Source organism: Penicillium taxi, assembly GCF_028828555.1.
Source record: "Penicillium taxi strain IBT 34144 chromosome Unknown utg000003l_segment0_segment0, whole genome shotgun sequence".
Taxonomy (NCBI): domain Eukaryota; kingdom Fungi; phylum Ascomycota; class Eurotiomycetes; order Eurotiales; family Aspergillaceae; genus Penicillium; species Penicillium taxi.
The window spans coordinates 3,495,253-3,521,014 of NW_026643205.1; the positions used below are offsets into that span (position 1 = coordinate 3,495,253).

Below are 25,762 nucleotides of genomic sequence, written 5' to 3' on the forward strand. Positions count from 1 at the left end.
CAAGAGCGGGGGCTGTAAGAGTAAGGGGTTGAAGAATGTCACTTTCCTATACGAGCGCTTTGGCTGATCTATAAGGTATTCTATTTTGATATCATCTGTGGTCATAGTAGGCGAGGAGTGGTTCTATAATCACCTTCATAATTAATTATGAGTTCGCATTGAAAGATTCAAGGTTCTTTTTCGGGTCGGGTCGGGTCGGGTCGGGTCGGGTCGGGTCGGGTCGGGTCTAACCTACTTTTGTATTGAGTTTTTGATTTATCACCAACATTGATGTACAAAATAGCCGGTTTTTCATATAGCAAAATGGGAAAGAATCTTTATATATCCCAAACAATCACGTCGGTAAAATTTACTTGAAATTTGTCTCGAGTATCCATGTTTTCAATAGGGGTCCTCGTTGGTCTGAGAATTGGCCTGAGAATTGGCCGGAGTCGCCGATGTGGAAAAATAAGACAGGATGCCAGCAATCAAACACAAAAATGCTAAGAGCATTGTCATGAACCCCCATCCAAGTTTATGCTTTGCAAGCCCACCAAGCACCGGCCCGACCGCCTGACCAGCTGCGAACGCCATGTTGCAAAATGCGTAGGCTCGCCCCTGACCGCTACTCTCGTCGCTGATTCCGTGAAGGTCGGTGATTTTCTGGACCGCGTGAGGGACGTCCCCCATTGTGATTGCCTGAACAGTCGTCATGCACATCCCAATCACGAAGAGCAGGCACACCAGGATAACCTCATGTTTGATCGTATTGGTATGCGTCCACCGCAGGGCTATTGTAGGTACAACCATGAGAAGAAAACCGGTCAGGACAATATTCCGCGGCTTGAAATGTCTCGTATAATGGACGACTGAGATACTGAGAAATGAAGGTATCGTGACGGGGAGGAATACGAATCCCGCACCAATGCTAGTCCAGTGGTATGTTTTCATGACATACAGAGGTAGTGTCTGCATCTCGGTCAGCTGAGTAGGAATAAACTGAGGGGCTGGATTTACTGATTCATATGCCGATAAAACGGAGGAAATCACGAGAACTGAAAGCATGAGGCCCAGAAATGTTGTATTCATGAAGTAGGAAAGACGTAATGAATCACCACCTGGAATATCTCCTTTCAGAAGAGGAGCAGCCTCCTGTGGATAATCGGACTCGAAACAGCTTTCAGCATCTGTGCTCACATCTGAATGCTTCTGTTAGCACGCGAAACTATGCGCCTCAAGAGCTGACTAACCTTGGTCCTCCTCGAGAATCAATAGTCGTAGAATGATATCTACAATCAAGAGCGCAATTGGGAATCCAAAGGCACCAGCCGTGCCAAATTTCGCAAATCTGACATGTTAGACGTTTATTTCATAGAATAGAGGATGAAACTTACAGTACACCACCAGCCATCGGGCCACAGAACATTCCCCAGGTTAATGAAGCTGATCCAAAAGCCATATATGCTGGCAAGTGTTCTGGAGTGGCTGTTTCGGCAATCATACTGAGGCCCAAAACGCCCACAACCGCACCTGATAACCCCTGACAAACTCGGGCTACAAGAAGAAGCATTGGCTGGCGGGAGAAGATGAAGAGAAGGGTAGCGAGGACGATGGCGATAAAACCGAAGATCAATGGTGCTTTCCGCGCGCGATACTTGTCACAGAGATATCCTACCACGGCTATAGCACATGCTCATCAGTATGCGAATAATAAAGAAACTGAGTATAGACTCACGGGATCCAATGAGAAGAGCACCGCCGTAGCTTGCCAATAGTAGCGATATCCATTGTTGGACTAGTCATGATCAGTTAGCTCCTGTCAATTCATCAGTTCAGTCAGAGGTCAGTACCAGAGTCTTTTTTTATGCTACCATTCTCCATCAGAAGGGAAGGTAAAATGGGCACAACCTGGAATGGACATGTCAGCGGCTCCGTTTATTTTTCTAAAATGGCACCGCTATCTCCTAGTTTGGGGATAAATACCATGCCGTAGACGAATGTATCCTGCCACAAAAATATCTATTAGTCGATGACGAATCAATATATCCATTGAAGCACAACTCACAGTGAACAATGCAAAGCACATTGCTACTAGCACGAACGTATCAGATGATCTTGTTTTACGGGACAAGATCTTTCCAAACATCCTTTCAGCAATTATGATGACTGCAAAACTTCTTCGGCCTTGTCGTAGACAAGTCCAAAGGAAAGCAAAAAATCACCAAGAGAAAAATCCCGATCTGATCCAATTGTCTAGGGGAAGGGAAACTATTAGGAACTCGAGAAGATCGGCTACGATGACAAAATGGACTATTGTGATCAGTAAACATGGATTATAATTAGCTGAGACATATGGCTAGGATTTGAGGACATACAATTTGTGTATGCCAACTGTATAATCCCTGAAAAGCCCACATGCAGGAACTTTACATCTCGAACCATCCATATTCATATGCATGTCAGCATTGCATGTGTCAAACAGTCTTTCCAAGGCTGAAAGAAAGCCAGGAATTATTGAAATTGACACGAGCCACTCATATTTCAAGCTCGTATGTCTCCATCTTGGTACTTGGTTCGTAAGTTTGAAATCTGCATATTTGCCTCATTTCCAAGGCTTTTACACATGTGACATTCGCCATTATGATCTATGATTGTCCAGACCCCGCAGTTCAGCCGAGATTTGACGCCACGCTACCTCTAGTCTTTGGATTGGATAAACATCCACTACCGAGACCTTCGGACCCATGTATACGTATGGATCTGCATTTGAAGCTAGTTTAGATTTGGCTACAGTTTGCGATTTAGGCATTTTTCGTGTTTTAACTATCAAATTGATGCCATAGTATCAGCTCCCCATTAATCAGAACATTGCAAAACAGGGATATAGAGTAAAAACACGAGGGCCTCATTCGATGCTCCAAGGTTGTCAATCCCCAACAATCGTATTCGGACAATCATCAGCTACATTCACTGATACTCTTTGTTCTTGTTGGTCGTCTTTAGTTACTACATTGTAGTCCTCTCTATTACAGCCGTCAGCGAGGGTACGACTAATAAGGTATGAAGCGCTGACTACGAGGATCCAATTGATATCTATGGATACATTATTGTATCAAAATCGACCAATTAGAAGTGTGTTCAATCAATGAATAGCTTTGAAATATTTTCAATGTACAATACCCGAGCTAGCCTTTCGGATTGGAGCTCCCCACTTGGGCGGCAGCTTTCAGGCCGTGGTATATCCGTCTCTTACCTCAAATGACCTATTAAATACACCCTTGGAGTATTAATGAAATATCATGCATGAAGCTACGCCATCAATGCAGCAAATGTAAGCTCAACCCCGGTATGGGCGTCCCCCTAAATGGCCTCAATATGTGGATTTCTCAAAGTACGGTGTACTCCATAGGAATAGCTCTAGTTCTATTTATTTCCCCACGATTTCCGAGGACCCATTCTTCCCTCATGAAATTTTAATGGTCGATGAAACGCAGTCCGAGGTTCTTTTCAGATTCCAATAAACAATTCCGATTCCACCTGTATGACCATGGCAATCACAACTGTTAAGCACGATGTCTCTCGTGATGTCCTTGCTATCTCTACCAACCCTAGACTCTCAACAAAATCTACAAATTCGATCCCAAAGGAAGTTGTCAAGCTTCCAATCACTCTAGATGCATCTCACATTGTGGAGGCTGCGAAATCTCAATATTTGGAGCACTTGGATCCTGAGTTAGCTAAGATGGTGGACATCGAAGTAATTCTCGATTTCTGTTGGCTACTTGTAGTGCATTGTTTCTCTCCTGTTAGAGCTATGTACCTCAGATTTGACGCTGGGTCAAATGCTTGCTATATTGATGACACACTTCAGCCAGGAACCGATTCCCATGTTATTGAATTTGCCGGGGAGCGTCAGCTAAAAGATGTTGTTTTCAACTTCTGTCGTGTGAAGGCTGGCTTAAGAACAATTGATGCAGACAGCGGACCAGCACCAGATAAGCAGAATAATTTCCTCACCTCTGCCATCCGCTATACTAGTGGCCCTCTAGTTTCGCACAAGGCTAGCTTAATGGTATGGCATATGTCCTGGGGTGGTCTACTTTGCTGAAAGGAAAATATTAATATATAGTCTTTCTAGATCCCCGAGCCAAAGTTGATGCTGAACGTGTCAAGCGAAAATGGCACACTGTACACAAGCCTTACTTTCTCTTCGCCTGAGATTTCTAAACACTTCGCTACAAGTCTTCTCCACAGCTTCAACAAAGCAGTCGCTTCGATACACCAATCTCCCGAAATCACTTTGGAAACCCTGAACTTATGTTCTGACCTTGATCTCATTCTCTTGCAAAAGTTTACAAAGGAGGTTTCAGACTCCAACGAGGTCCTGCTACATGATATGGCGCTTGAGCACGCCCGACTGAACCCCGACGCTCCTGCCATTTGTTCGTGGGATGGAAACCTAACTTACAGAGAGTTAGATGATCTCACATCTCGACTCGCTCTCTGTTTGACTGGCAAAGGTGTTGGTCCGGAGACATTCGTACTCAGCTGTTTTGAGAAATCAACCTGGGCCATTGTTGCTCGCCTGGCAATTTTGAAAGCTGGCGGTGCGTACATTTCCATCGATGCTAGTGATCCTCCCATCTTCCTTGACTCGGTTGTCAGTCGTGTGGAAGCTAAGATCATGCTCACGTCCCCTGAATATGTGTCAAAATTCACTTCTCTCGTGCCAAACGTGATATCAATCTCTGGAAATATGCTCAAAGACCTCCCTAAGGCTAGTGGAGTGGTGTGTCCCTCTGTGCAACCCGGAAATGCCTGCTTGATTCTATTCACAAGTGGATCCACGGGAGCGCCTAAGGGTATCATTCAAGAACATAGATCTTACGCCACAGCGATCAAGGACTACAATAAGGTTTTCGGCCTGGACCGCCATAGCCGCGTGTTCCAGTTTGATGATTATGCTTTTGATATCAGCAACAATGACTACCTTACAGCCTTGGCTGCTGGTGGCTGCTGCTGTGTTCCCACACCAGAGAAAACACTTCGCGCTATGATCTCAAATATTAACAGCATGAAGGCTAACATGAGTTTCATGACCCCAACGATCGCTATGCAGCTCGGTCCCCACGATGTTCCATCGCTGAAGCTACTCTGCGTAGGCGGCGAACCCATGTCAAATGATTTGCTCATGAAATGGGGACCCCATGTGAAGCTTGCTAACCAGTACGGGATGGGTGAGGCCGCTACTTTCTGCGCCTACAACGATAATCCCAAAGCAGGCCGTAATGCCATCGTGGGTAAGTCCGGTAGCGGTGCAATTTGGATTGCTAACCCTTCCTGCCCTGATCGGCCCGTTCCCGTGGGCGTTGTTGGCGAGATCTTGATTGAAGGGCCTCATCTCTCCCGTGGGTACTTGGATGATGTCTGCCAGAAGCCTGGTGTGGGTTTCCTGAGTCAAGTTCCCCAGTGGATTGCTGATCTTCATCCGTCGCGAGCCTCAACCTCTCGGATCTATCGGTCTGGTGATCTCGGTCGATACCATCACGATGGCACAGTGGAGCACATGGGCCGAAAGGATACGTTGCTAAAACTGAACGGTAGCCGTGTAGAGTCGACTGAAGTCGAGTATGTCCTTCGAAAGACACTCTCGCCAGGAGATTTTGTCATCGTTGACATGCTCGGCGAGGTTGATGGCGTCGATGACCCCATCTTGGTGGCTTTTGTTTATCTTGCTGAAAACCCAACAAATTTGGTCGCCAGTATCCCTGACCAAGAAATGACATTCCTTCCAATTACCAGTCGTGTCCGAGTACATGAATTGATGAATTCAATGCAATCCGAAGTCAAGAACACCCTGCCAATACATATGATGCCTAGCTTGTTTCTTCTTGTTGACCGAATACCTCGCACAAGGTCAAACAAGCTTGATCGCCGAAAGCTGCATCAAATTGCTCAAAAATGGTATATGAAAAAGTGAAGTCGATCTTCCATCATGTGCTGTTATTCTTCTCGGCTTCCGTCTTTGATCTTTTCCTTTATGTTTGGTGTATGCAGAAATGTACCTATTCGAGAAAGCCTACGAAATCTGCTCTATTCACTACTCATATTTGTTTGTACTTCCTCCAGCTTTTTTACGTTACAAGCCGTGGAAACTAGCACAATTCAGAATTCATGTATTGTTATGATGAAGCCTGCCTATTTTTTGGTTCAAACAATCATAAATCTCACTTTTCTATCCAAGTCATCAGATATTCAACAAAGCTATCTGGGCCTACCCCTAGAAACTTTAACTATCGCTCGGCATCGAATAAAAAGAATAGATTTAGGGATGTTAAATCGCAAATTTTAGGACTTGCGGTTGCGATTTGCGGTTGACCGCAAATCTTAGTCATCTTACTAGTCTTTACCTATTTAGGAAGGTAAATAAAAAAAGATGGATTCATTTTCTTGGAATCAGCCGATTCTTTACCCTAGTTAGTTAGGAAATCATCCATCAACTGATTAGGCAAATATTATGACCAAGTATTTCATCGTACCTTTGAATTCCAAGATTGTTGATCACTTTCGGGGCAACAAATCCAATAGGCTAAAACAATCGAACTGTGGTCATAACCCTGTTTTCAGATAACATTATCTTTTTGATTTAGAGATTATCTTGCTCTTATTTCTTTTTATTGTCTACTTAGTAACATCTTGAAACTCAGTTTAATCATCATCGCCATCATAATCGCCATCATCATCATCATCATCACCTCTATTACCATTAGCAGCTTGCGCAGCTCCCCTGCTGGAGCTATAACAACAGCTACTGGAGGTGCTGCAGGGCCTGTTAAAGCAGACCGTATAAGATGGAATGGCTGAGAACGTGTTGCTGGTCGATGGAATTGATGACCATATATAGCAGCGAATGCTGGGTTATTTATCGCAAGATACTCAAGGATATCACAATAAAAACCCAATAAGACTAGTAGTTGCCCCCCGTCCAGGTTCGTTGATAAACTCAGCTGTTCTCCAGTCACTAAAAAGCACCAATGCTTTATCATTGTTGCACCCATAAGCTTTTCGATCGCGTTCTTACGTTTCTTGGTTGGATTAAGAAAACAACCAGGGTGTTGAGCACGAAAGTGGCGTCGAAAGGCAGGCTGATCGACAAACCAAATTCCACACATTGGTTCATCAGCATGTTCTTTGACTGGACATACCATCCAGTGTTCTTTAATAAACTCTATAACACTAGGTGTACGGGAGCTAGAGCTTTTTGGCGGAAAGATACCATGGGTCGCAAGATGCCTCAAATGTTTTGTTGTAGTACCTTCAAGCTCGCTTTTAAAGGTCACATAAGAACACTCAGGAATCGTACAAGTATATTTGATATCTTGAGTATGTAGCGAATTCGATTTTCATCTCCTTGAAACCCATCTCCTCTCAATTACAGTTGCTTGTAGATATTGGTAACACCAAGGCTGAGATTTCTGTTGAGAAGGTCTTGTACTCACACTAGAGGATTCTCTAGAAAACAAGAATGGAGAATTAGACAGGGTAGGTTGTGGTTGAGAATCGATAGCTCTCTCTTGAAATGCAAGGGACTCATGAGAATTTAGGGCCTTATTTGGGGAAGATTCTTGACTCTCAGTAGGTTCCTCATTATCCTCAAACCCATTATCGAGTATAATAAATCTCCCATCTGGATCAGCCCCATTTCCACGGGTTATCCTTTTCTCTGAAGCCATCTCTAGTCTTTTAAAATGTTACCTAGAAACGAGTTCGAAAAACAGATTTTATTATCAAGTGATATGTTATATAATAAAGTTGCGATCTGCGATCTGACCGCAAATTTCGAAAATCTATGATCGCAAAATCTAAGAATCGTTGATCGCAAATTTGCGATTGCGATCTGCGGTCACTGACCGCAGATCGCTTAACATCTCTAAATAGATTTTTGGGTTATTTGAATTCGAATATTCGATATCTTTGCTGAGCACTAACTTTAACAAATGGGACCAACAACTCGTCCATAGATATGTTTAAAGTTCTTGCGGAAATTTCGAGGCGGTCTAGCAGCCTTGGTGTCATGGAGTGATAACGTAATCGGATACGTTTTGTTGAACTAAATGCTGAATAATCCGACGAAATAAATGGTTCAACTGATTGATTGGTTTCGAGCGTGGGAATTTGCAATGGGAAAGAGAAAGCTAAACTATAATGCAAACTAAATAAACATGAATGACTAATGAATTAGTCTGGCATTCATGGTCCACGTGATACTTGGAGTCTATCGGGTATTTTAGATCAAGATTTATTTAGCCCGTTTAGTTTGTGGGGCTTGAAATTACAGAAATCCGATTGATTCGGCGTCCCCGTCAAGTAGTTCGGTCGGCTTTTTCTACCTCCATACTCCATACACTCCGTATCATGCTGTCAGAAATGCAGGACCAAGCTGCACCTTTCGGCTCCGATGTCGTCGGGTATTAATAGATTTCTAGAAGAACTCTACGTGTTCATGAATCATGATAAGGTACTACCTTCTACGCTCTTATCTAGGGGTAGAAGGTTCCACTCTTCAGCCGTATGGGTCAAGCAAGCCACACGCGAGAAAAGTCTATGTGAAGCCACCCTTAAGTTTGCATATTAACTTTCTGGTGACAACACATAGATAGGGGCAATGGTTATATAATTTGATTGCACATACGGAGACTCCGAAGGCTTCCAATAATCTTCCAAAAAGATCCTTAATTCTAAGTTGATAAAAAGGTGGATCTCGACAGTTTCTCTTACTTCTCTCCAACCTTGGAAGTCTTCCAAAGCATCAACTAATACCTTCGAGACACCTTTTTATCAAAGCCTTCTTACCTGATAATGATTTCAAAAGTCCTACCTCGCATCCAGCCGGATCTACTGCATGTCTACCTCGCCTGGACAGATATATGGCTGTTAACCTCAAATGGCGACCTCAAATATCAAGATCAAGACATTCTCAGTCTCGAAGAACTGGGTATTCTATTCAACGAAGAGAACATCCACCATCTGATAGACCACGATCAACTCGTCCAAGCAGTCACTTCATTCAAAGTTCATATTGAAAATAGAAGAGTCACGTTCGGCGGTACGAGCCCTCCCTCATGCGGCGAGACGGATCTCCTTTCTGAGAGCTACAACCCGCAGTCCAATTGTAACTGCGAGAAATCGCCACCAAATAAACCAAAACCTACCTGTGTTGCATTGCACAACATGGCAGACGCAATGCAACGAGTCATTCAGCGACCAAACGAATGGAAAAGCGACCTCTTCACAGCCGCGAAGCTTCAAGATGCTGTGACTGAATTGATTCTGGCAAACACCGACATTCAACCTACTCCTGAGACTTGCCAGCCCGAATGCACCATTACCCCGACTATCATAGCCCCAGATAGACGTCCCAACAAGGGCGTTGATGGAAATACAATTATTACAAACCAGCTCTACCCTACATCAGAGCAGATCAAACTCTGCAGCGATGCAAAGTATTTCGGTGTCATTGCTTGCGGCGCTGGACGCTGCGACGAAGGCCTCGCACGCGCCATCGCAGACTCGTGCAATGACATCTTGATCGGCGATTACTGTGAGGCTGCCGATGCCAAGGGATTGAAAATGCTTCAGCAGACCGGTGCGGCGGCAATGTCATTTTTGAAGTTGTGTAATCTGGCCGGGCGTGTCTCTGACTGGCAATTTGATAATCTGGCTGCTTATATGATTCAATGTCGTGTTCTTGGGTATTTCCGTGATCACTCGCGGCCGTTTTTGCCTGATGGTATCTACGGGAGTCGGATGACGGGACTTGGTGTTCATCGCCACATCGATATTGCCGCCTTTCATGGGATTATGACTGCATCACTGGCGACTGGGTGCCATATTAGTGAGAAGCAGTTTATGAAGATTGTTGACGCGACTGTCTATATTAATGATTTTGTCGACTTCCGTGGTGACATCCTGCGAAAACAGCGCGAGAACGTTATACTCCGTGGAGTCCGTGGAAATCTTTGTCGATTTCTTGATTCCGTAATTGGGGAGTGTCTTGATTCGGCAATTGAGGTTATTGAGGCTTCGGAGACTGGGGCTTTGGTTGTGATGGGGTATTGCAACTGGGCTATTCTCGGATCCCATCATAAGGTTTATGAGATACTGGATGGCGTGCAACCTGTTACGCAGTATCCTGCATGCGAGCATTCTTCTCAAGCTGAGAAGTATGAGCGTTTGTTGGAGGCGTTAAGGCCGTATGGAACTTTGGGAAGCAACGGACCGAAGGTTTCGAAGAGGAGGGTAGAGATGGATAAGATTTACAGTGCTTGTCGGTTCAATCCCCAAGCAAATATGGCTTGGCTAGCGGATGCAACTAGGAGCTTTTTGGAGCCTACGGTATTGAGGAGAATTGTAGATGTGGTGCATTTTGAATGGCGAGGTGATTTGGGTGCTGTTAACTATTGTCCTTAAGGGATGTCGTTGTTTAACTCGCTTCAACGTGATCCTGGATTATTGAGCTTGAGTCAAGAAATAAAACTACTTTTATCACCGAACCTCCCCGCGGTGTGGATAAGAAAGTGCGAATTCAAGAATTGGGGTATTGGATAATCGAAAACTCCTCCTGAGGCAAACTCCAGTCATAGTGAAAGGGAAAAGGGAATGGAAATAAAAAAATAAACTGGGAAGAGGAATTGGGAAGGGGAATGGGGGAAATGGGGAAGGACAGACAGATGAAACGGGGGTAGACCATACTCCATACTCCAGTAACAATGAAAATGAACAAAATAGAACGCTCAAAAGGAAAATTAACCCTGCACGGGCCCCTTACATCTTGACGTAAAACAGATAGCGCTGACGAATCTGAGCAACGTCGTAGATGATGTACTCGTTGTACCAGAGACCTGCCTGGGAATCTTCTCCGACTGGCGTATCAACGTCAGGGATTTTTACACCACGCAGTGAGCGGTTGATGCACTTCGCATCTTTCCAATTTCCAGGAATGAATCGACCCTTGCCAAGTGTAGCAATCTTCTCTTCCGCTTTGGCATTCTCACCGGCGTTGTAGTCGGCTGAGTAAAGCTCGAACATTGGGGTTCCAAGCTCCGCCTCACACAATAGTAGTAACCCCTTATTGCCACTCTGGTATGGGTTGCAGTAGTTGGCCGATTTGCTGGATGCGTCGGCTAGGTAGACGCCCTTTCCGAACATGTAGCCGTTGACAGGGGCTTCCGGGGGCGCAATGCGAAGACCTTGGCTGAGGATTCCACCGAAGTTAGTGCTTCGAGAGCCGTGCCAGAGAAGGCGGCGGTCGCTGGACTCAACATTAGCGTAGGGGGATGCTTGGAATCGCTCCTCTTCGCCCTTTCGTTCAATGCGGAAGATTTCGAGGACCTATAACAGTCAGTTTCGTTCAACTTCAAGAGACCATTTATGCCTGCCTGATATTGAAGGTTATGACTGGTTCCACGCGACCCGGTAAGATAATTTTCCAGTTCGATGAATTCTTTCGAATTATGTTCCACTGTTAAATTATCAGTATAAATCCGCAGCATGGTAACAAATTTGACTTACATGGAGTCATTTCCTCCATGCCCAAACTCTGGAATTGACGATCACGGTGATTGATGCCGGATTTCTTGGAGTCTTTCATAATCTCATTGGATAGCTCCATGTCCGTCAGATTCTCCAAAACCTCAATTTCCACCTTAATTTGAGCATGTGATGCCAGAACGGGAGGTCTGTTACGGCCGAAGACGTGAGGAATGATGGTAAAAAAGCGATTACTGAGCTGTTCCGTAACACTCTTGTAATCAGCTCCGTAATCTGATGCAGCCAATTCGGGAGAATCAATGAGCTCTGACAGCTCCTTCAAGACCGAGAAGCCACTCAAGAGAGTTCGTTGACTGAGCTTGCCCAAAGGCAGCTTTTGAGCATCATAGTTCATCGAAGCGAGGGCGGACTGGAAATGGTCCTGGTTAAAGACGAAATCCATAAGGTTTTGGATGGGATGGGCCAAAAGACTCGGCATCTCCGTCGGCTCATCTTTAATCTCCTCTTTCACGCCTTTCTCAACTTTCTCAACTTTGCCGTCTTTTTCCTCGTCATCTTCGTAATCTCTCTCGATGAAGGCGTACTTTCCATTCTTCGGAGTGTCGAGGCGGCTTTGCCATTGCAAACCTGATTTGTCCTTGAACTTCCTCTCGAATAGCGCTGTCGCGGACTTGAGATCTCCGTCTCCGAGGAGAGCAGAAGATCCCACTTCTCCAACACGGCCCCAGTGGGTGAACGCATAATACAGGTCTGTGCTTTCTTCAAACAGAAGCTGCACACAGTAAAACTTGTTATTGTTTTTGGTGGCCGATGTTTGGTTCAGTGCAGCATCCCAAATCAGGCCGTCAGAGTCAACGTACACCTTGGGAGATTGGATGGCGCGAACTGCGGAAAAGAAAGTTGGATCTACTGGGATATTCAAAGTCTTTGAGGTAGCCTTCTGGGAATTCTTCTGCTTCTTTGTCTCTTGAGCCTCGTCTTCCGAATCTTCCGGATCTTGTTGTTTCATCGGACGCTTTCTACCCTTTTCTTCGAGTGTTTCAGCTGCAACAACTGATTCGGATGTAACGGCCTGTTCAGCTTTGACAGCTGCTGTGGCGATTCTAGTAGACACACGAGCCATACGAGCGCTCAACGGAGCATCTGATGCTGGAGCAGCCTGGACTGATGCACTCTGGGCCGTAGGGTTGTCATTTTCATCATTCGTATCTCCATCAACGCGGGCCCATTTTTGACTGGTGCCGAGAAGGTAATCTTCTTCATTTAGAGGCGCTCCCTGAGCGCAGGAATCCAGAAGCCACTTCAAAGAAACAACCTTGCACTCCGGGAGAGTGATGGCCTTCATGTCTGTTGATAGGATTAGTTTTGATTATTAGCAGTGGTGGGATGGAATTGACTCACATTTCGAGGCGAAATTATCCACGCTCTCTGCAGTAGCGACTAAATGCGTGCAATTGGATCCCACAGCCGCCTGAAATTTGGCAGTTGTATTGGTGATAAGGGCCTTGATTTGTGCTGTATAGTAAAACAATGTTCCGTCAACTCATGCCCCACTTGTTGATAATTGGAACAATTCTCGAATTCGGGAAAGTGTTACCTTGCGGGAGGCTTGGGTGAGTGCCAACTGAGGAAATCACCAGATCTCCCCAAATTCTGCCACTGGTAGCCATGGATAAACAGTGGAAAACCACAGATTGAGTGAAGTGAATTGAACTGAAGAAACGGACTCGAAAACGAGATGTCCCCGTGAGGAAATTGAGAACGAATTCAGACAGATGGAAAGAAATGGGAAGGGAAAGTGAATTGTGAAATTTGATAAGGGAGGATTAGAGGTGAAGGTTTAGATGAAGATGCGGTTTTTAAAGTGTCAACAGTTGACTATCAATTATTAGTGGCCTGAAAAATTTAAGGCAACAATGTGGCTGCTGCCTTGAGATCAGGCATCAATCCGCGCTATGGAACTTTCGCTTCCTAGGTTTTACTCGCTTTTGATTCTTGAATCAGGCACCCGGATCCACTGGAGGTAGGAACCTTCTTAATTCTACAGCGTCCCTGGGCCCCAATTGAGCAGACCTCTGAAGTTGTAACTTCGCGTTTAACTAATACGTAACCTGTACAATGTAATCCACACTCATAGTCAGTTAAGTACTGAAAATTTTGGTTGATTATTAAATGATCTTTTTATCATCGTACACTGTTCTATATGGAAAGATATAGCCAGACAGGCTTAAGGTATTAGTGGCAGACATTCGAAGTCCTATCGGAACTTCCTACTGATCTTGAGCTTTAGGGTGTGTCGATACCACTAGACCAAAGTGGGGCACAGGACCAATGAGAATGGTTACGATGCTGTTGGTTCGACATGAAGTGAATCTAGCGAGTTTTATCTATTTAGTTACAGCGAGGAATAAGATTGAATGACACACCTCTTACAACTCGCAACGATACATTTACAAAGTAGATGCATATGCAACAGTAAGACCAGTCAAACCATCGTTTCGACACCATCCTCACCCAAGCTCACCCAAGCTCACCTATATCACCCACCCTCACGCTAAGGGGAGTTCTATCGCTGCTTTAGGGTGAGCTAGGTGCGAAGGGCTTTTGGACTATTTTCCGCGTTCCATAGGTGGCTTAAGTACGGCTGAGCGGACGGGAAGCTCTGTTCTCCATACCCTGTGGTCGTATGTGGAAGGATAGATGAGAAGTAGAACTATATAGACCAATATATGATAGCAGGAGACTTTGTATAGACAATTATACCACTGGGACTAAGTGCAGACACCTATACAATCAACGGCGAATGCCACCCTCACCTAGGGATTCTGAGCTCACATGTTAGTTAGTAGAAGTCGTCTCTTATGTCTTTTCTTCGACTCCACAGTCCATGCTATCTTCCATCGAGAAATAAGCTTGTTTCATTTCTGTTCTCCTCTCAATCCTAATACGAAGACGTGCTGATCTGTCAATTGATCAGGAAGTCTCCGAATTTCGAGATGTCTACACGATGTGTCACTGCTGTACTGACAGTCACCTTTGTGGTATTGTAGTACATCTTGCAAATTTTCATATATGCGCGCTTTATTGTGAATTTTTCAGAAAAGAGTTGTTTAAAGCTGCGACGAATCACCCTCGCAGTCAAGTCTTCTTCGTTGATTATGATCAGACTACCGCAGCTGGCTAGTGCAGCGTATACAGGATTGAGCTGCTGTGCAGGGCTCCATTCTGTATCATCTGAGATGAAAATCAACAAGGCTTCTTAGAATCCTTCTGTCATCAATGTTCCTCGGGCTGCGGCTACGAGATCCAATATCCTCGCCTAGTATTGCTTACCAAACTGTGTTGATCTCTGCAGTATGCGAGAGGAGGCTTCCGGAAGATCCTTTGTAAGGTCAGCCAGAGCCTAGAAGATGGCTTCATCGGTCTTGACGGCACACAGGGAGTTTTCTGATCAATCTCAACCGTGAGCTGTATGGCATCGTGGATATCTGGAAGTTCTTTGCATAGCTGATACATGTGGGCGGTTCATTGGCTCTTTTGTTCAACGCAGTGGTTCGCTTTGAATTAGGAGACAGCTTGCACAGGCGAATCTGTGCCTTTACCGTCCCCAATTTAACCAGAACTGAGAAAATAGTGAATATAAAACGGGTTGAATAATGGCCGCTTATATGTCAAGAGCCCTGGAGCTCGATTCAGTATAATTTTGGGACAGTTGTACCCCGCTGCCTAGCTCCTTTACGACTCGTCGTCAGCAGATGTCGATATCCATGTTTAAGCTTAGTCAATGATAGGTCACAGCCAAGGAAATCTATTCAAACGAAAGTATGTACATATGATAAACCCTGGAACCTAGGAAGCAGTGACCTAAAGTCTATGGAAGCGTGGCCGGGCCGCTACCATGCCTCCCACAAGGTAAAAACGTGCTAAACAAACTTAATAGAAAGCTAGAAACTTCAAACCTTCCATAAAAGTCCAGTTTGAACCTTCAGTCCTCTGATCCCCTCACAAATAATTCTTCAAATCAAGCACACTAACACTGACCCGATTATCACTCCCACTAAGCACCCCACCACCAAAAACCGCCAAAAACCGTCCACCCCCTTCCTCCAAAACCCTCAAAGAGCGCGAATAACTAGTGCCCTCCGGTGATTCAATTTCAGTCCACTCTCCCTCGCCCAAAGCCCTATTAACAAATAAGCTACTATAGCTCCCGGAACTGGCGATGATAGTCCCGTCTTTCCCACCATACGGTGTCCAGACTACGTATGGGCTCGAAGTCGGCTTCGTTCCGCTTGATACGGTTAGTCGGCGGCCCTCAGCTTGAAGGATGGATTCTGGGTTTGTGCTTAAGCGGTAGTAGAGGGGGAATGTGTAGGTTGTTGTGTTGAAGAATGAGCCATATTCGTATATGTATATGAATTTGTTGTTTGGTAGCTGCCCAGGTGATCAGTACTGTTTAGTTTTTCTGCCCATGTAGCGAATTGATGGATTCTATTCTGGGGTATTTACCTTTGCTACAACTGGCATTCCTGGTCTATCCGTATAAGTCGAGTAGACCCTGCTAAGCGTTAGCATAAGCTAAGTAGCGGGGATAGTAGACGATTGGAACATACACGTCGTCGACGACGGGACCCCAATTCTTCAGATCAGTCGAAACCTGATGCACAAGTTTCTGTCCATAAGTCGTATTCGCGCGCTGATCAGAATAGTAGCAGATCAATTTGCCGTCACTGGTGATAATTAGCAAACATCCAACATCCAACTCTCATCTACACTCAATATCCTGGGGTTTGGAAAGTTTAAACATACTGCGCAAGTAAAAACGGCTCCCAGACAGGCGTAAGCCCATTATTAGGAACCGCCTCCCCACCACTCGCAACCTTTGACAGAAACTTCCAGCTAACACCCTCGTCTTCAGAAACATAAATATCTATCTCCGTAGAAGAGAGATCAGTCGGGATACTATTCCCCGCCAACAAAAGCGTCCCAGCCTTCCAGTGCCCGACTGCTTCGGGGAGGGTATACAGGAAAGGCTGGTAACGCAATCCGAGGGCGTTAGCTGTGTCGTGCACTTGGGAGATTTCTGTCCAGGTGCTCCCAGAGTCACCTGAGCGGTAGATTGGAAAGTAGACTAAAGGTGGTTCGGGCGAGTAGTTCTCCCATGTTGCTAGGAGGGCTTGCGGATTTGGTTGGGTGCTTCGCGCGTAGAGGGTTCGGGGGATGCTGTAGTTTTGGGGTGGGGTAAAGATTGTTAGGTTTGATGGTAGTGCTTTTGGGGTAGATGCGAGGGCTAGGTGGGCTGCTAGGGCTATTGGGACGATAATGGTGAGTTTCATCTTGAATAGATTGGATGGGATGGGAAAGATGCAGGTACCTGCATTACAGATCGATGATGCCCTTCTATATCTTTTCTTTCTGCGCTTTGTCTGGAATGAGGCATTTCCATCCCGTCGGAATATCTCTCATTCTTTCGTCTCGGACATTTTGATATTTCCATCAATCGCCTGGCTCTGTGGCTGACGCCTAGAGGCTGCTAATATCGTTTAGCGAGAGTTGCCGAGGTACTATCCACCAGTCCTTTTATTTTTAACCTTGCATCGTCAGCGTGGAGGCATAGCACGATTTGCGGGGTTCTGCAGATTCTCTGGGGAATGCACGCTTTGAGATCTAGTTAGTTTAGTTAAATAACCGAAGATCGTGGTCTTATTACCCGACTGATAATTTTATCGATGAATCCCTAGATACATGGCGGACTATTTACATCATGACTACTAGGGACATTCATACCTAAGTGTAGGCAAATACCTAGATATACTGAGTGTACAGCTATAGAAAAGAAAAGAAAAACAACAAACTGTTTCATTCAAATTTAGCACAGTACCGAGTACTGAAGACCGCTCGTATGGAGACGGGATGATCTGCATAAATCATATCGGCTAAGTTTCAAGCCTCAGAAAAGCACAACGCCATATTACCTTTTATGCCGATAAACCATGGATAGAAGAAGGGAGAGAAAGGTATGATACCGTATTGATTCTCGGTTCATCACTATCAAAACGTTGGTTTGGTGGTATTTATTAGTGCTCGTGGGGGTGAATCGAGAGCCGTGCTCGAGGGAGTGAGGGGATGCAGATTTTAAAATGAAGGAGGGTGGGTATACGGGCTGTAGATGGCTTGTGTCACGGATGATACTCGACCATCAGTGAAGGTGACAGGGATATCATGAACAAAAGATCGGAAGAATTTGGCGGAGACTAATGCAATGCAATGCAACCAGTACATTGCAGACGCTCAGAAAATGACGAAACGTTTCTGCTTGGACTTATCGGAATCTAGATTTCGTTAGATTTACTTCACTCAGGATATTTTATCAGATAAGCTCGTACCTTCATCCTTTGACTCTTTTACGTGTGCCTTTTTATCTGCTTTCTCTAATCTCCGTGTCTGCTTCGGAGGCTGTGCTGCCAGAGCTGGATTCACTCCCTCGGATGCGGCTTGGATTGCTGCAATGCGGTGTTTTGCGCGCTCGTCACCTTGTTCGGCCGCTCTCACGTACCACACTCGGGCCTCGAGGGGATCGCGACGGCAGCCGATACCCATCTCGGTAAAGTAACCGCACGCATATTGCGCCTTTGTAAGATCTGCAAAATTGTTAGATGATTTCTAGTCAAGGTCAGAATTTAAACTATACCATTACGAGCGGCGCGAAGAGCCCACTCATACGCCTCGTTCTCATCCTTCTCGAGCACCGGCTCTGCGCCAACGAGATACCACGCACACAGGGCCATTTGCGCCAACCCATGATCATTCTGCGCTGCACATGTGTAAAAGTGAATACTCAAGGCCGGGTCGCGTGGGCAGTTGAGCTTTCCATGCTCATATGCATCGCCTAGTCTGTAGGCAGCTTCGATATGGCCCAGTTCCGCTGACTTGGTGAAAAGTTGTGCCGCATAGGTCTGATCCGGGAAGATGTCATCACCAAACCCTGTTTCGTGCATCACGCCCAGCTCGTACGGTGCCGAGTTGTACTGCGCATCGGCTATCTCTGCGCTTCGCTTCATCCACTTGATACCCTCGCGATACCGTTTTCCTAGTCCCATGTCGGCGGTCAAACAGGCTTTGGCCATGCGGAGCATCGCGCCCGGGTGGTTTTTGGATGCGGCTTGTCGGTAGAATTTCTCCGCACGGGCTCCGTCTTTGCGACATCCCCAGCCGAATTCGTAGCAGAGTGCTGTGCGGTAGCAGGCTTCGATGTGGCCGTGTTTGCTGGCTGCCATGAATAGACTAAATCCGCGATCGAGATCTGGTTTGCCCTTGTTGAATAAGCCAGATGCATAGCCATCGGCGAGGTAGTATTGTGCGAATGGGTAGCTGCGGTCTGCGAGACGCTGGAGAATGGATTTTGCTTCTTTCATGAGCCGCGCCGGGGTGATTGGGTCTGGATCGTCGGGTTTCGCAGGTGGTAACTCTCTTATGGAGTTGATCATGAAGATTGCAAATTCATACTGCGAGCCGGACTGGTCGGTCTTCTTCACGTTGGTCAGATACATTTCGAATGTCTGCTTGTGACTGAGCAGGGAGGCATGGTTGCCGACGGATGACTGGAGAGCCGAGTTGTTGAATTGCGACCCGCTCGGGCCGGGTTGTGGGTAGGATGTGTTCATCAGATCCAAGGTGGACATGCGGTTATCAGGAGATGCAGTGGAATTCCTCGAGGCGACTCGTGGCTTGAGGTACGGTGACCCGGAATTGTGTTTATTTCCATGGTCTGAGGCTGACGAATAGGTCGACATTGGGCGCGAAAGTCTTGCGCGCGATGCCAAATTCCCGGTTGAGCCTCCATCTGCCAGATTCATGCCTAGTCTTGACATGCGGGCAGCCTGTGTTTTTTCCACATGTTGATGATGGTATGGGAGGGGTTCGGGCTCGGAAATTTGCGAGGAACTTTCCAAGCTGTCGGGAGTCGGGCTTTCGGGGCCACTGACGTGCTGCTTATCCGGGGGATGGCTCGTTTCGGGTTTTGTAGGTTCTGGGTGTACTGGAGGGATATCGTTATAGACGGCTTGAGGCTCGACTACCGACCAAGAAGATCCACTTGTATGACGAGATTGGGGATTCCAAGTGTGCTGGGGTGGTTTCGGTGGCTGGTCATTCAAGGACAACTCGTTGAGGTCGGGGAGGTCCAGCATTGGGGTTGGCGGGCCATGATAATTCTCGATCTGCGCACTGGAAGTTTGAGGAATAGAACCTCCACGATGAATTCTGACGGGAGAGCTAGGTGATTGGTGATACACAGCATCTTCAGACTCGGTAGTTGATTGTTTAAAGTTCAAGTTCGAGGGTCGATTTTGGATGGATCTTGTTTCGTGTGGTGGAGGAGATGATCGGAGATAAGAAGCTGGAGGCGGAGAAGGGAGGGCCATTCCTGCTGCAGCCATGTTTCTTTGCTTCTTCGACACCTCACAAGAATTCAGAACTTGGAAGAGGTGAAATAGTGAGGGACAGATGCTAAGATGTAAGAGTAAGAGTGGGCTTATGGAGAGAGAAGGTCGGAAACTGGTGGAGAAAGGGTCAGGTCAGCTTGTGGATCGCAACCTAAACCTGGAGATGAATTACGCAATATCTTGAAGTATAATAACCTAACTTACCTATAACCTTGTTTGTTAATTTGTTTGATTATTGGTTACTATGTGCTATGTGCTATGTGCTATGTGCTGTGTGCTGTGTGCTGTGTACTATGTACTATGTACTATGTACTGATAGAAATAAGTATTAAGAGAAGAGTGAAGGGGGCGTAATTAAGCGGAATTCCATCAAAGACTCGAACCAGTTCGCCTCCACTTTCTATCAGTTTTTGGGGTTTTTCATTTCTCATTTTGTATATTCTTTTTTCATCTTCTTCTTTGTGGTCCTCTCGCTTAGGCGCTTAGGCACTTAGGCATTTACGACGTAGGCAGCTGTAGGCGACTGCCTACAATGTGAATATAAAACAGACATATCACGCGCCATAAGATGGGGAAGGTAATCTATAATTAACCCATTCTTCGTCCGGATTTATGATTGGTCCTCGTATAACACGAGTATTCCTTCGAACCAAACAAAGTACATAGCATGAGACATGTGCCCTGGAGTAAGGCAAAGGTACTTGGCAGAGCCTAGTACAATTGCGACTTATTTCTAGGTCAAGGAGAATTAGTTATGACATTCTCAATAACATAATCATATCGCATCATGGAATTGACTTTTTCCATCTGAACCCCCAAAGTATCGCACGGTCCGAACCATGTTTACCATTCATGTTGAACCACATGAATTGAAAACGTGGCTCATCCAAATCAGATCAGTGCCATGGTAGTAATAACCGTAAAAAAGAGAAGAAGGGGAAGAAAAAAGGAAAGAAGGAAAAAAATGAGTCGGATATGCGGAGTATGGGATGGAGTACCTCTAGATCATACAGAGTAGATCGCCTGCTCACAGTTCGATCTGACCTCCATAACTCCATAATTGATCTATCCTTAAGCCCCTGAGTCCTGAACCCCGAGAATCCAAGAACTCGAGGCTTGGCTGTTGAGGGATTTTGGCAAAAACAATGATATATCTTAAGCAAGCATACATATGCCTTAACAGTGCAGGAATATAGACTGGGGTAAAACGAATGTAGATGATATGAGAGAAGGAATAGTTACGATAGTTAGTACTGAGAATGGAGGATGATTCAGATTTAGATCCAATGGAAGTGGTATAATTTATGTAGAATGTACTATTTAAGCATAAGAATAGTCACCTGCAATCATTCGGTTGTAGTAGCCTTTAAGGGTTTAGACAGATCAAGTTAGTAAATCCAGGTCTCAGGTTACGGTCCACTGTTTTAGTTGAAAGTCGGACACTGTGATTTAATTTGAGTATTCTTTGTGAGTTGTGTAAGAATTAAATATAAATAGATAGAAAATAATAATTAATAATTTCAAAAATAAAAGGAGGACAACAGACTAGTTAGCGAACCACTAGTTATCGTGTACTCCGTACTCCGTACTATGGTTAGTAACCAAGAACCCTGAAGTGGTGCTACTCCACCAAGACCCTTTAGATATTTGTGTTTCACCATCTCTACCCCGAGACTCCTCTTTCTTCCTATTAATCTCTTGATTTCAAATCGCATCATTTCCTACTTTTGACTCTTATTGCCACGACCCCCCATCAACTCTAAACACCCAATTTGGCCCCATCTGTGTGTGTGGTCCGTTCTTGTTTATTTCTCCACATCCCCCGGTCGACCACGGGCCACCAAAGAACCCCTTCCGAACCCCAAGAGATCCCAATATTCATTCTTGGATCTTTTGTTCGTTTGTTCGGCTTCTTACATCTGCTACATTCCTACCTCCGCATTCTTTGTGGAGATCGATCTGGGGAATTCTTTTTATCTGAGTGGATATGTTTTAATCGATTACCGCATACCAAAATTCAAGTCCGAGGGAGCTTTTAAGTGTGAGTGAAAGAAACTGAGATTTGGAAGTCGCAGATATCAATTTTCGAGTTTTCTGATCTCGGCCGAGTTCCTCTCCCAATGTTTATCCTCTGGCTAACCATAGTAGAAACATGTCTCTGCCACAGCCTGGCAAGGACTCACCTCGCCGTGAAGTAAATGCCTTTCGTAGGCCCTCTCGCCGTCGACGTCACCACGATATTGAGTCCGGCGCATTCAGCGACAGCCCCGTCTCCCATAGTCATCGTCGCCGTTCGCAAAGTCGCCGACGAGGTGCTGAAACAGATGAAGAGCGCGAGCGAGGCGAGCGACGCCGCAGAAGTCAAGCTCAAGTGAGATCGCCGCGACAGCGCTCAGCTCATAGTCGCCAGCGATCCCAAAACGCGAATATATACCCAACCCCAGGAGACGTTCCATTACTTGACCGAGATGAGGGAGAGACAAATAGCGCGCGGAGCATGGAGTCGAGATCGAAGGAACAACTATACGGCGCTCGGGGGAATGTGAACAAACCAATGGATCGCGCCCCTAGTCACCGTCGCTCTAAAAAGAAGAAGAGGAGCAGATCATCGCGGAAGATTTCAAAAAGCGTTTCCGTAGATGATCGGGTTCGGATGAAAGCCTTGGAGCAGGTGCGCCCGCCAGATCTGTGGACCACTTACTGTTCGCTAGTGAGTTTCTGGATTCCAGACTTTGTGCTCAAGTGCTTTGGCATGCCGAAAAAGGAACAGCGAATCGCTTGGAGAGAAAAGATTGGTCTGATCAGCATCATTCTCTTGATCGGCGCCTTTGTCGGATACCTGACCTTCGGTTTTACCGCCACCGTGTGTCGCTCACCAGCAGTCCGTCTCAAGGTCAACGAAGTGGGCTCTGGCTATATGATCTTCCATGGTGAAATTTTCGACTTGACGCATTCTACTCACCCCGCTGCGGAGGGTGTTCCAGCAGGCACAAACGTTTTATACGATCTCTCCCACAAGTACGGTGGCCAGGATTGTAGTTTCATGTTCCAGGAGGTCAACGGCGCTTGCAAGGGCCTTATCACAGCGAAGGATGGCAGCGACATTCCAACCAACTCTGATGGGGATATGGGATGGTACTTTCCCTGCCAGCCATACAACCAGGACGGTTCTTCAGATCCTAATTACACCACCCCTTACTATAACGGCTGGGCCTGTCATACCAGTTCCGCCGCGCGGAAATCCTTCTGGAATCTAACCCCTTCTGGAGATGTGTACTACACCTGGGAAGACACAAAGAACAAGAGTCGCAATCTGGCCGTGTATTCGGGAAGTGTCTTGGATTTGGACCTCTTGCGCTGGTTCAACACGTCCCAAGTGTCGTACCCCGACAGGTTTGATCAGTTGCGCGAGAACCCAGATGTGCGTGGTGTCGACCTCACCTACTATCTTCAAAACGAAAAGAAGATCGGCCAATGCTTGACGCAGATTATCAAGGTGGGCAGCATCGATACCGACGCTGTAGGATGTATCGCGTCCAAGGTTGTCCTCTACGTGTCTCTGATTTTCATTCTTTCCGTTGTCGTGGTCAAGTTCTGCTTTGCCCTGCTCTTTAAATGGTTCCTGGCGAAACGGTTTGCCGCCACGTCGACCAGCATGAGCTCAGATTCCCACACCCGTAACCAGCAGATCGAAGACTGGTCCAACGATATTTATCGGCCGGCTCCTCGCATTGCGGATCCTACTGTCCCCGATCGCAGGAGCAAGCGTGCCAGTTTCCTCCCGACTACGTCTCGCTTCTCGAGCCCGTACGTCGCTGCTAACAATGCGAGCAGCAAGCTTGCTTCCCAATATGTCACCATGGCCGGTCAAAACTCGACTACCCATCTCATGCCGACCTCTACGACGAGCGGTACATTTTACAAGTCCAGCCATAATGGCAGTGGTTCCTTCAGCGCTGAGAATTCTCGACCCGGTGTTGTCAGTCGAAGCAGTCTGGTTCCCCCTGGACAGCACGACCTGGCGTACTCCGATTCGGACGGCCCCGGCTCTAACGAGTTTACCCATGAATCTGTCGTCCCGCAACCTCCACCTGAATGGGAGCCTTTTGGATATCCTCTAGCTCATACACTATGCTTGGTCACCTGTTACTCTGAAGGCGAGGAAGGAATTCGAACCACCTTGGACTCTATTGTGACGACTGATTACCCGAACAGCCACAAGACAATTCTCGTTATTTGTGACGGTATTATCAAAGGTAAAGGCGAAGAGTTTTCGACTCCCGACATCGTCATTGGCATGATGAAGGACCTGCTCATTCCTGCGGATGAGGTCCAGCCCTTTTCCTACGTGGCTGTCGCGTCTGGCTCCAAGCGACACAACATGTCCAAGGTCTACACTGGATTTTATGACTATGGCGAGACCTCTATCATCCCACTGGACAAGCAGCAGCGTGTCCCGATGATGGTTGTCGTCAAGTGTGGTACTCCTGCAGAGGCCGAACAGTCCAAGCCCGGAAATCGAGGAAAGCGAGACAGTCAGATCATTCTCATGTCCTTCTTGCAGAAGGTCATGTTCGATGAGCGGATGACGGAATTGGAGTTTGAGATGTTCAACGGTCTTTGGAATGTCACCGGTCTTCCTCCCGATTTCTACGAGATGGTGTTAATGGTGGATGCCGATACGAAGGTCTTCCCCGACAGTCTGACACACATGGTTTCGGCCATGGTCAAGGATCCAGATATCATGGGTCTTTGTGGCGAGACTAAGATTGCCAACAAGACTGACAGTTGGGTGACCATGATCCAAGTTTTCGAGTACTTCATCTCTCATCACCAGGCCAAGGCGTTCGAGTCTGTGTTTGGTGGTGTTACCTGTCTTCCAGGCTGTTTCTCCATGTATCGCATCAAAGCTCCAAAGGGCGGCCAGAATTATTGGGTCCCCATCCTAGCCAACCCAGATATCGTGGAGCACTATTCTGAGAATGTGGTTGATACCCTGCACAAGAAGAACCTGCTTCTTCTCGGTGAGGATCGATACCTGACGACTCTGATGTTGAAAACATTCCCCAAGCGTAAGCAAGTCTTTGTGCCGCAGTCAGTCTGCAAGACCGTGGTCCCCGACGAATTCAAGGTTCTCCTTTCTCAACGCCGCCGTTGGATCAACAGTACGGTGCATAACCTGTTCGAGCTTGTTCTGGTGCGCGACCTGTGCGGAACATTCTGCTTCAGTATGCAGTTCGTCATTTTCATCGAGCTGGTTGGTACACTCGTCCTTCCAGCCGCCATCTCGTTTACCATCTACGTCGTTGTTTCATCAATTGTCCGAAGACCAGTGCAGATTCTGCCTCTGATTCTGCTCGCTCTGATCCTGGGTCTTCCAGGTGTTTTGATTGTTGTGACTGCCCACCGGCCCGTCTATGTCTTGTGGATGCTCATCTACATCATTTCTCTGCCGATTTGGAACTTTGTTCTCCCCGTCTATGCTTTCTGGAAGTTTGACGATTTCAGCTGGGGTGATACCCGTAAGACGGCTGGCGGGGATGACAAGGGGCACGGAGATGAGGAGGGAGAATTTGATAGTTCCCAGATCACGATGAGGAGATGGCGTGATTTCGAGAGAGGTAGGCTTCCTTTTCCCTTCCGTTAATGTTGCATTGCTAACCTTGGAACCTATGTTAGAACGACGTTTACGAAACAGCGTTCCGAGTGGATACTCGCAAGATCCGTACAACGACTATCGAGAGTAGTCATAATTCCAGTGATTTATTATTTCTTACCTTTCACATACC

General features: G+C 46.3%; 7 protein-coding genes across 7 annotated transcripts; 3 read left to right on the top strand and 4 right to left on the bottom strand.

Annotated features, from left to right (window-relative positions):
• Window positions 1-381: 381 nt before the first annotated feature.
• On the bottom strand, window positions 382-2,065 carry N7495_004735 (MFS transporter; the record flags this gene model as incomplete). The annotated part of the gene is made up of 7 exons (XM_057207386.1): window positions 382-1,178; window positions 1,230-1,327; window positions 1,374-1,659; window positions 1,715-1,774; window positions 1,830-1,887; window positions 1,963-1,998; window positions 2,045-2,065. 7 exons carry the CDS (start codon window positions 2,063-2,065, stop codon window positions 382-384), a joined length of 1,356 nt encoding a protein of 451 aa, XP_057065066.1.
• Window positions 2,066-3,526: 1,461 nt separating this feature from the next.
• On the top strand, window positions 3,527-5,959 carry N7495_004736 (putative NRPS-like enzyme; the record flags this gene model as incomplete). Its single annotated transcript, XM_057207387.1, has 2 exons — window positions 3,527-4,051; window positions 4,118-5,959. The coding sequence occupies 2 exons, from the start codon at window positions 3,527-3,529 to the stop codon at window positions 5,957-5,959; spliced, it is 2,367 nt and encodes a 788-aa protein (XP_057065067.1).
• A 2,879-nt stretch (window positions 5,960-8,838) lies between these two features.
• Window positions 8,839-10,449, top strand: N7495_004737 (uncharacterized protein; the record flags this gene model as incomplete). Its single annotated transcript, XM_057207388.1, has 1 exon — window positions 8,839-10,449. The coding sequence occupies one exon, from the start codon at window positions 8,839-8,841 to the stop codon at window positions 10,447-10,449; it is 1,611 nt and encodes a 536-aa protein (XP_057065068.1).
• A 354-nt stretch (window positions 10,450-10,803) lies between these two features.
• On the bottom strand, window positions 10,804-13,199 carry N7495_004738 (uncharacterized protein; the record flags this gene model as incomplete). The annotated part of the gene is made up of 5 exons (XM_057207389.1): window positions 10,804-11,370; window positions 11,418-11,500; window positions 11,551-12,876; window positions 12,931-13,044; window positions 13,127-13,199. The coding sequence occupies 5 exons, from the start codon at window positions 13,197-13,199 to the stop codon at window positions 10,804-10,806; spliced, it is 2,163 nt and encodes a 720-aa protein (XP_057065069.1).
• A 2,332-nt stretch (window positions 13,200-15,531) lies between these two features.
• N7495_004739 (sialidase family protein) lies at window positions 15,532-16,865 on the bottom strand (the record flags this gene model as incomplete). The annotated part of the gene is made up of 4 exons (XM_057207390.1): window positions 15,532-15,963; window positions 16,039-16,087; window positions 16,143-16,259; window positions 16,339-16,865. 4 exons carry the CDS (start codon window positions 16,863-16,865, stop codon window positions 15,532-15,534), a joined length of 1,125 nt encoding a protein of 374 aa, XP_057065070.1.
• Window positions 16,866-17,820: 955 nt separating this feature from the next.
• Window positions 17,821-19,967, bottom strand: chs3 (putative chitin synthase activator (Chs3); the record flags this gene model as incomplete). Its single annotated transcript, XM_057207391.1, has 3 exons — window positions 17,821-17,861; window positions 17,916-18,170; window positions 18,221-19,967. 3 exons carry the CDS (start codon window positions 19,965-19,967, stop codon window positions 17,821-17,823), a joined length of 2,043 nt encoding a protein of 680 aa, XP_057065071.1.
• Window positions 19,968-22,125: 2,158 nt separating this feature from the next.
• chsF (chitin synthase CHS3) lies at window positions 22,126-25,720 on the top strand (the record flags this gene model as incomplete). The annotated part of the gene is made up of 2 exons (XM_057207392.1): window positions 22,126-25,594; window positions 25,653-25,720. 2 exons carry the CDS (start codon window positions 22,126-22,128, stop codon window positions 25,718-25,720), a joined length of 3,537 nt encoding a protein of 1,178 aa, XP_057065072.1.
• Between the last annotated feature and the right edge of the window lie 42 nt (window positions 25,721-25,762).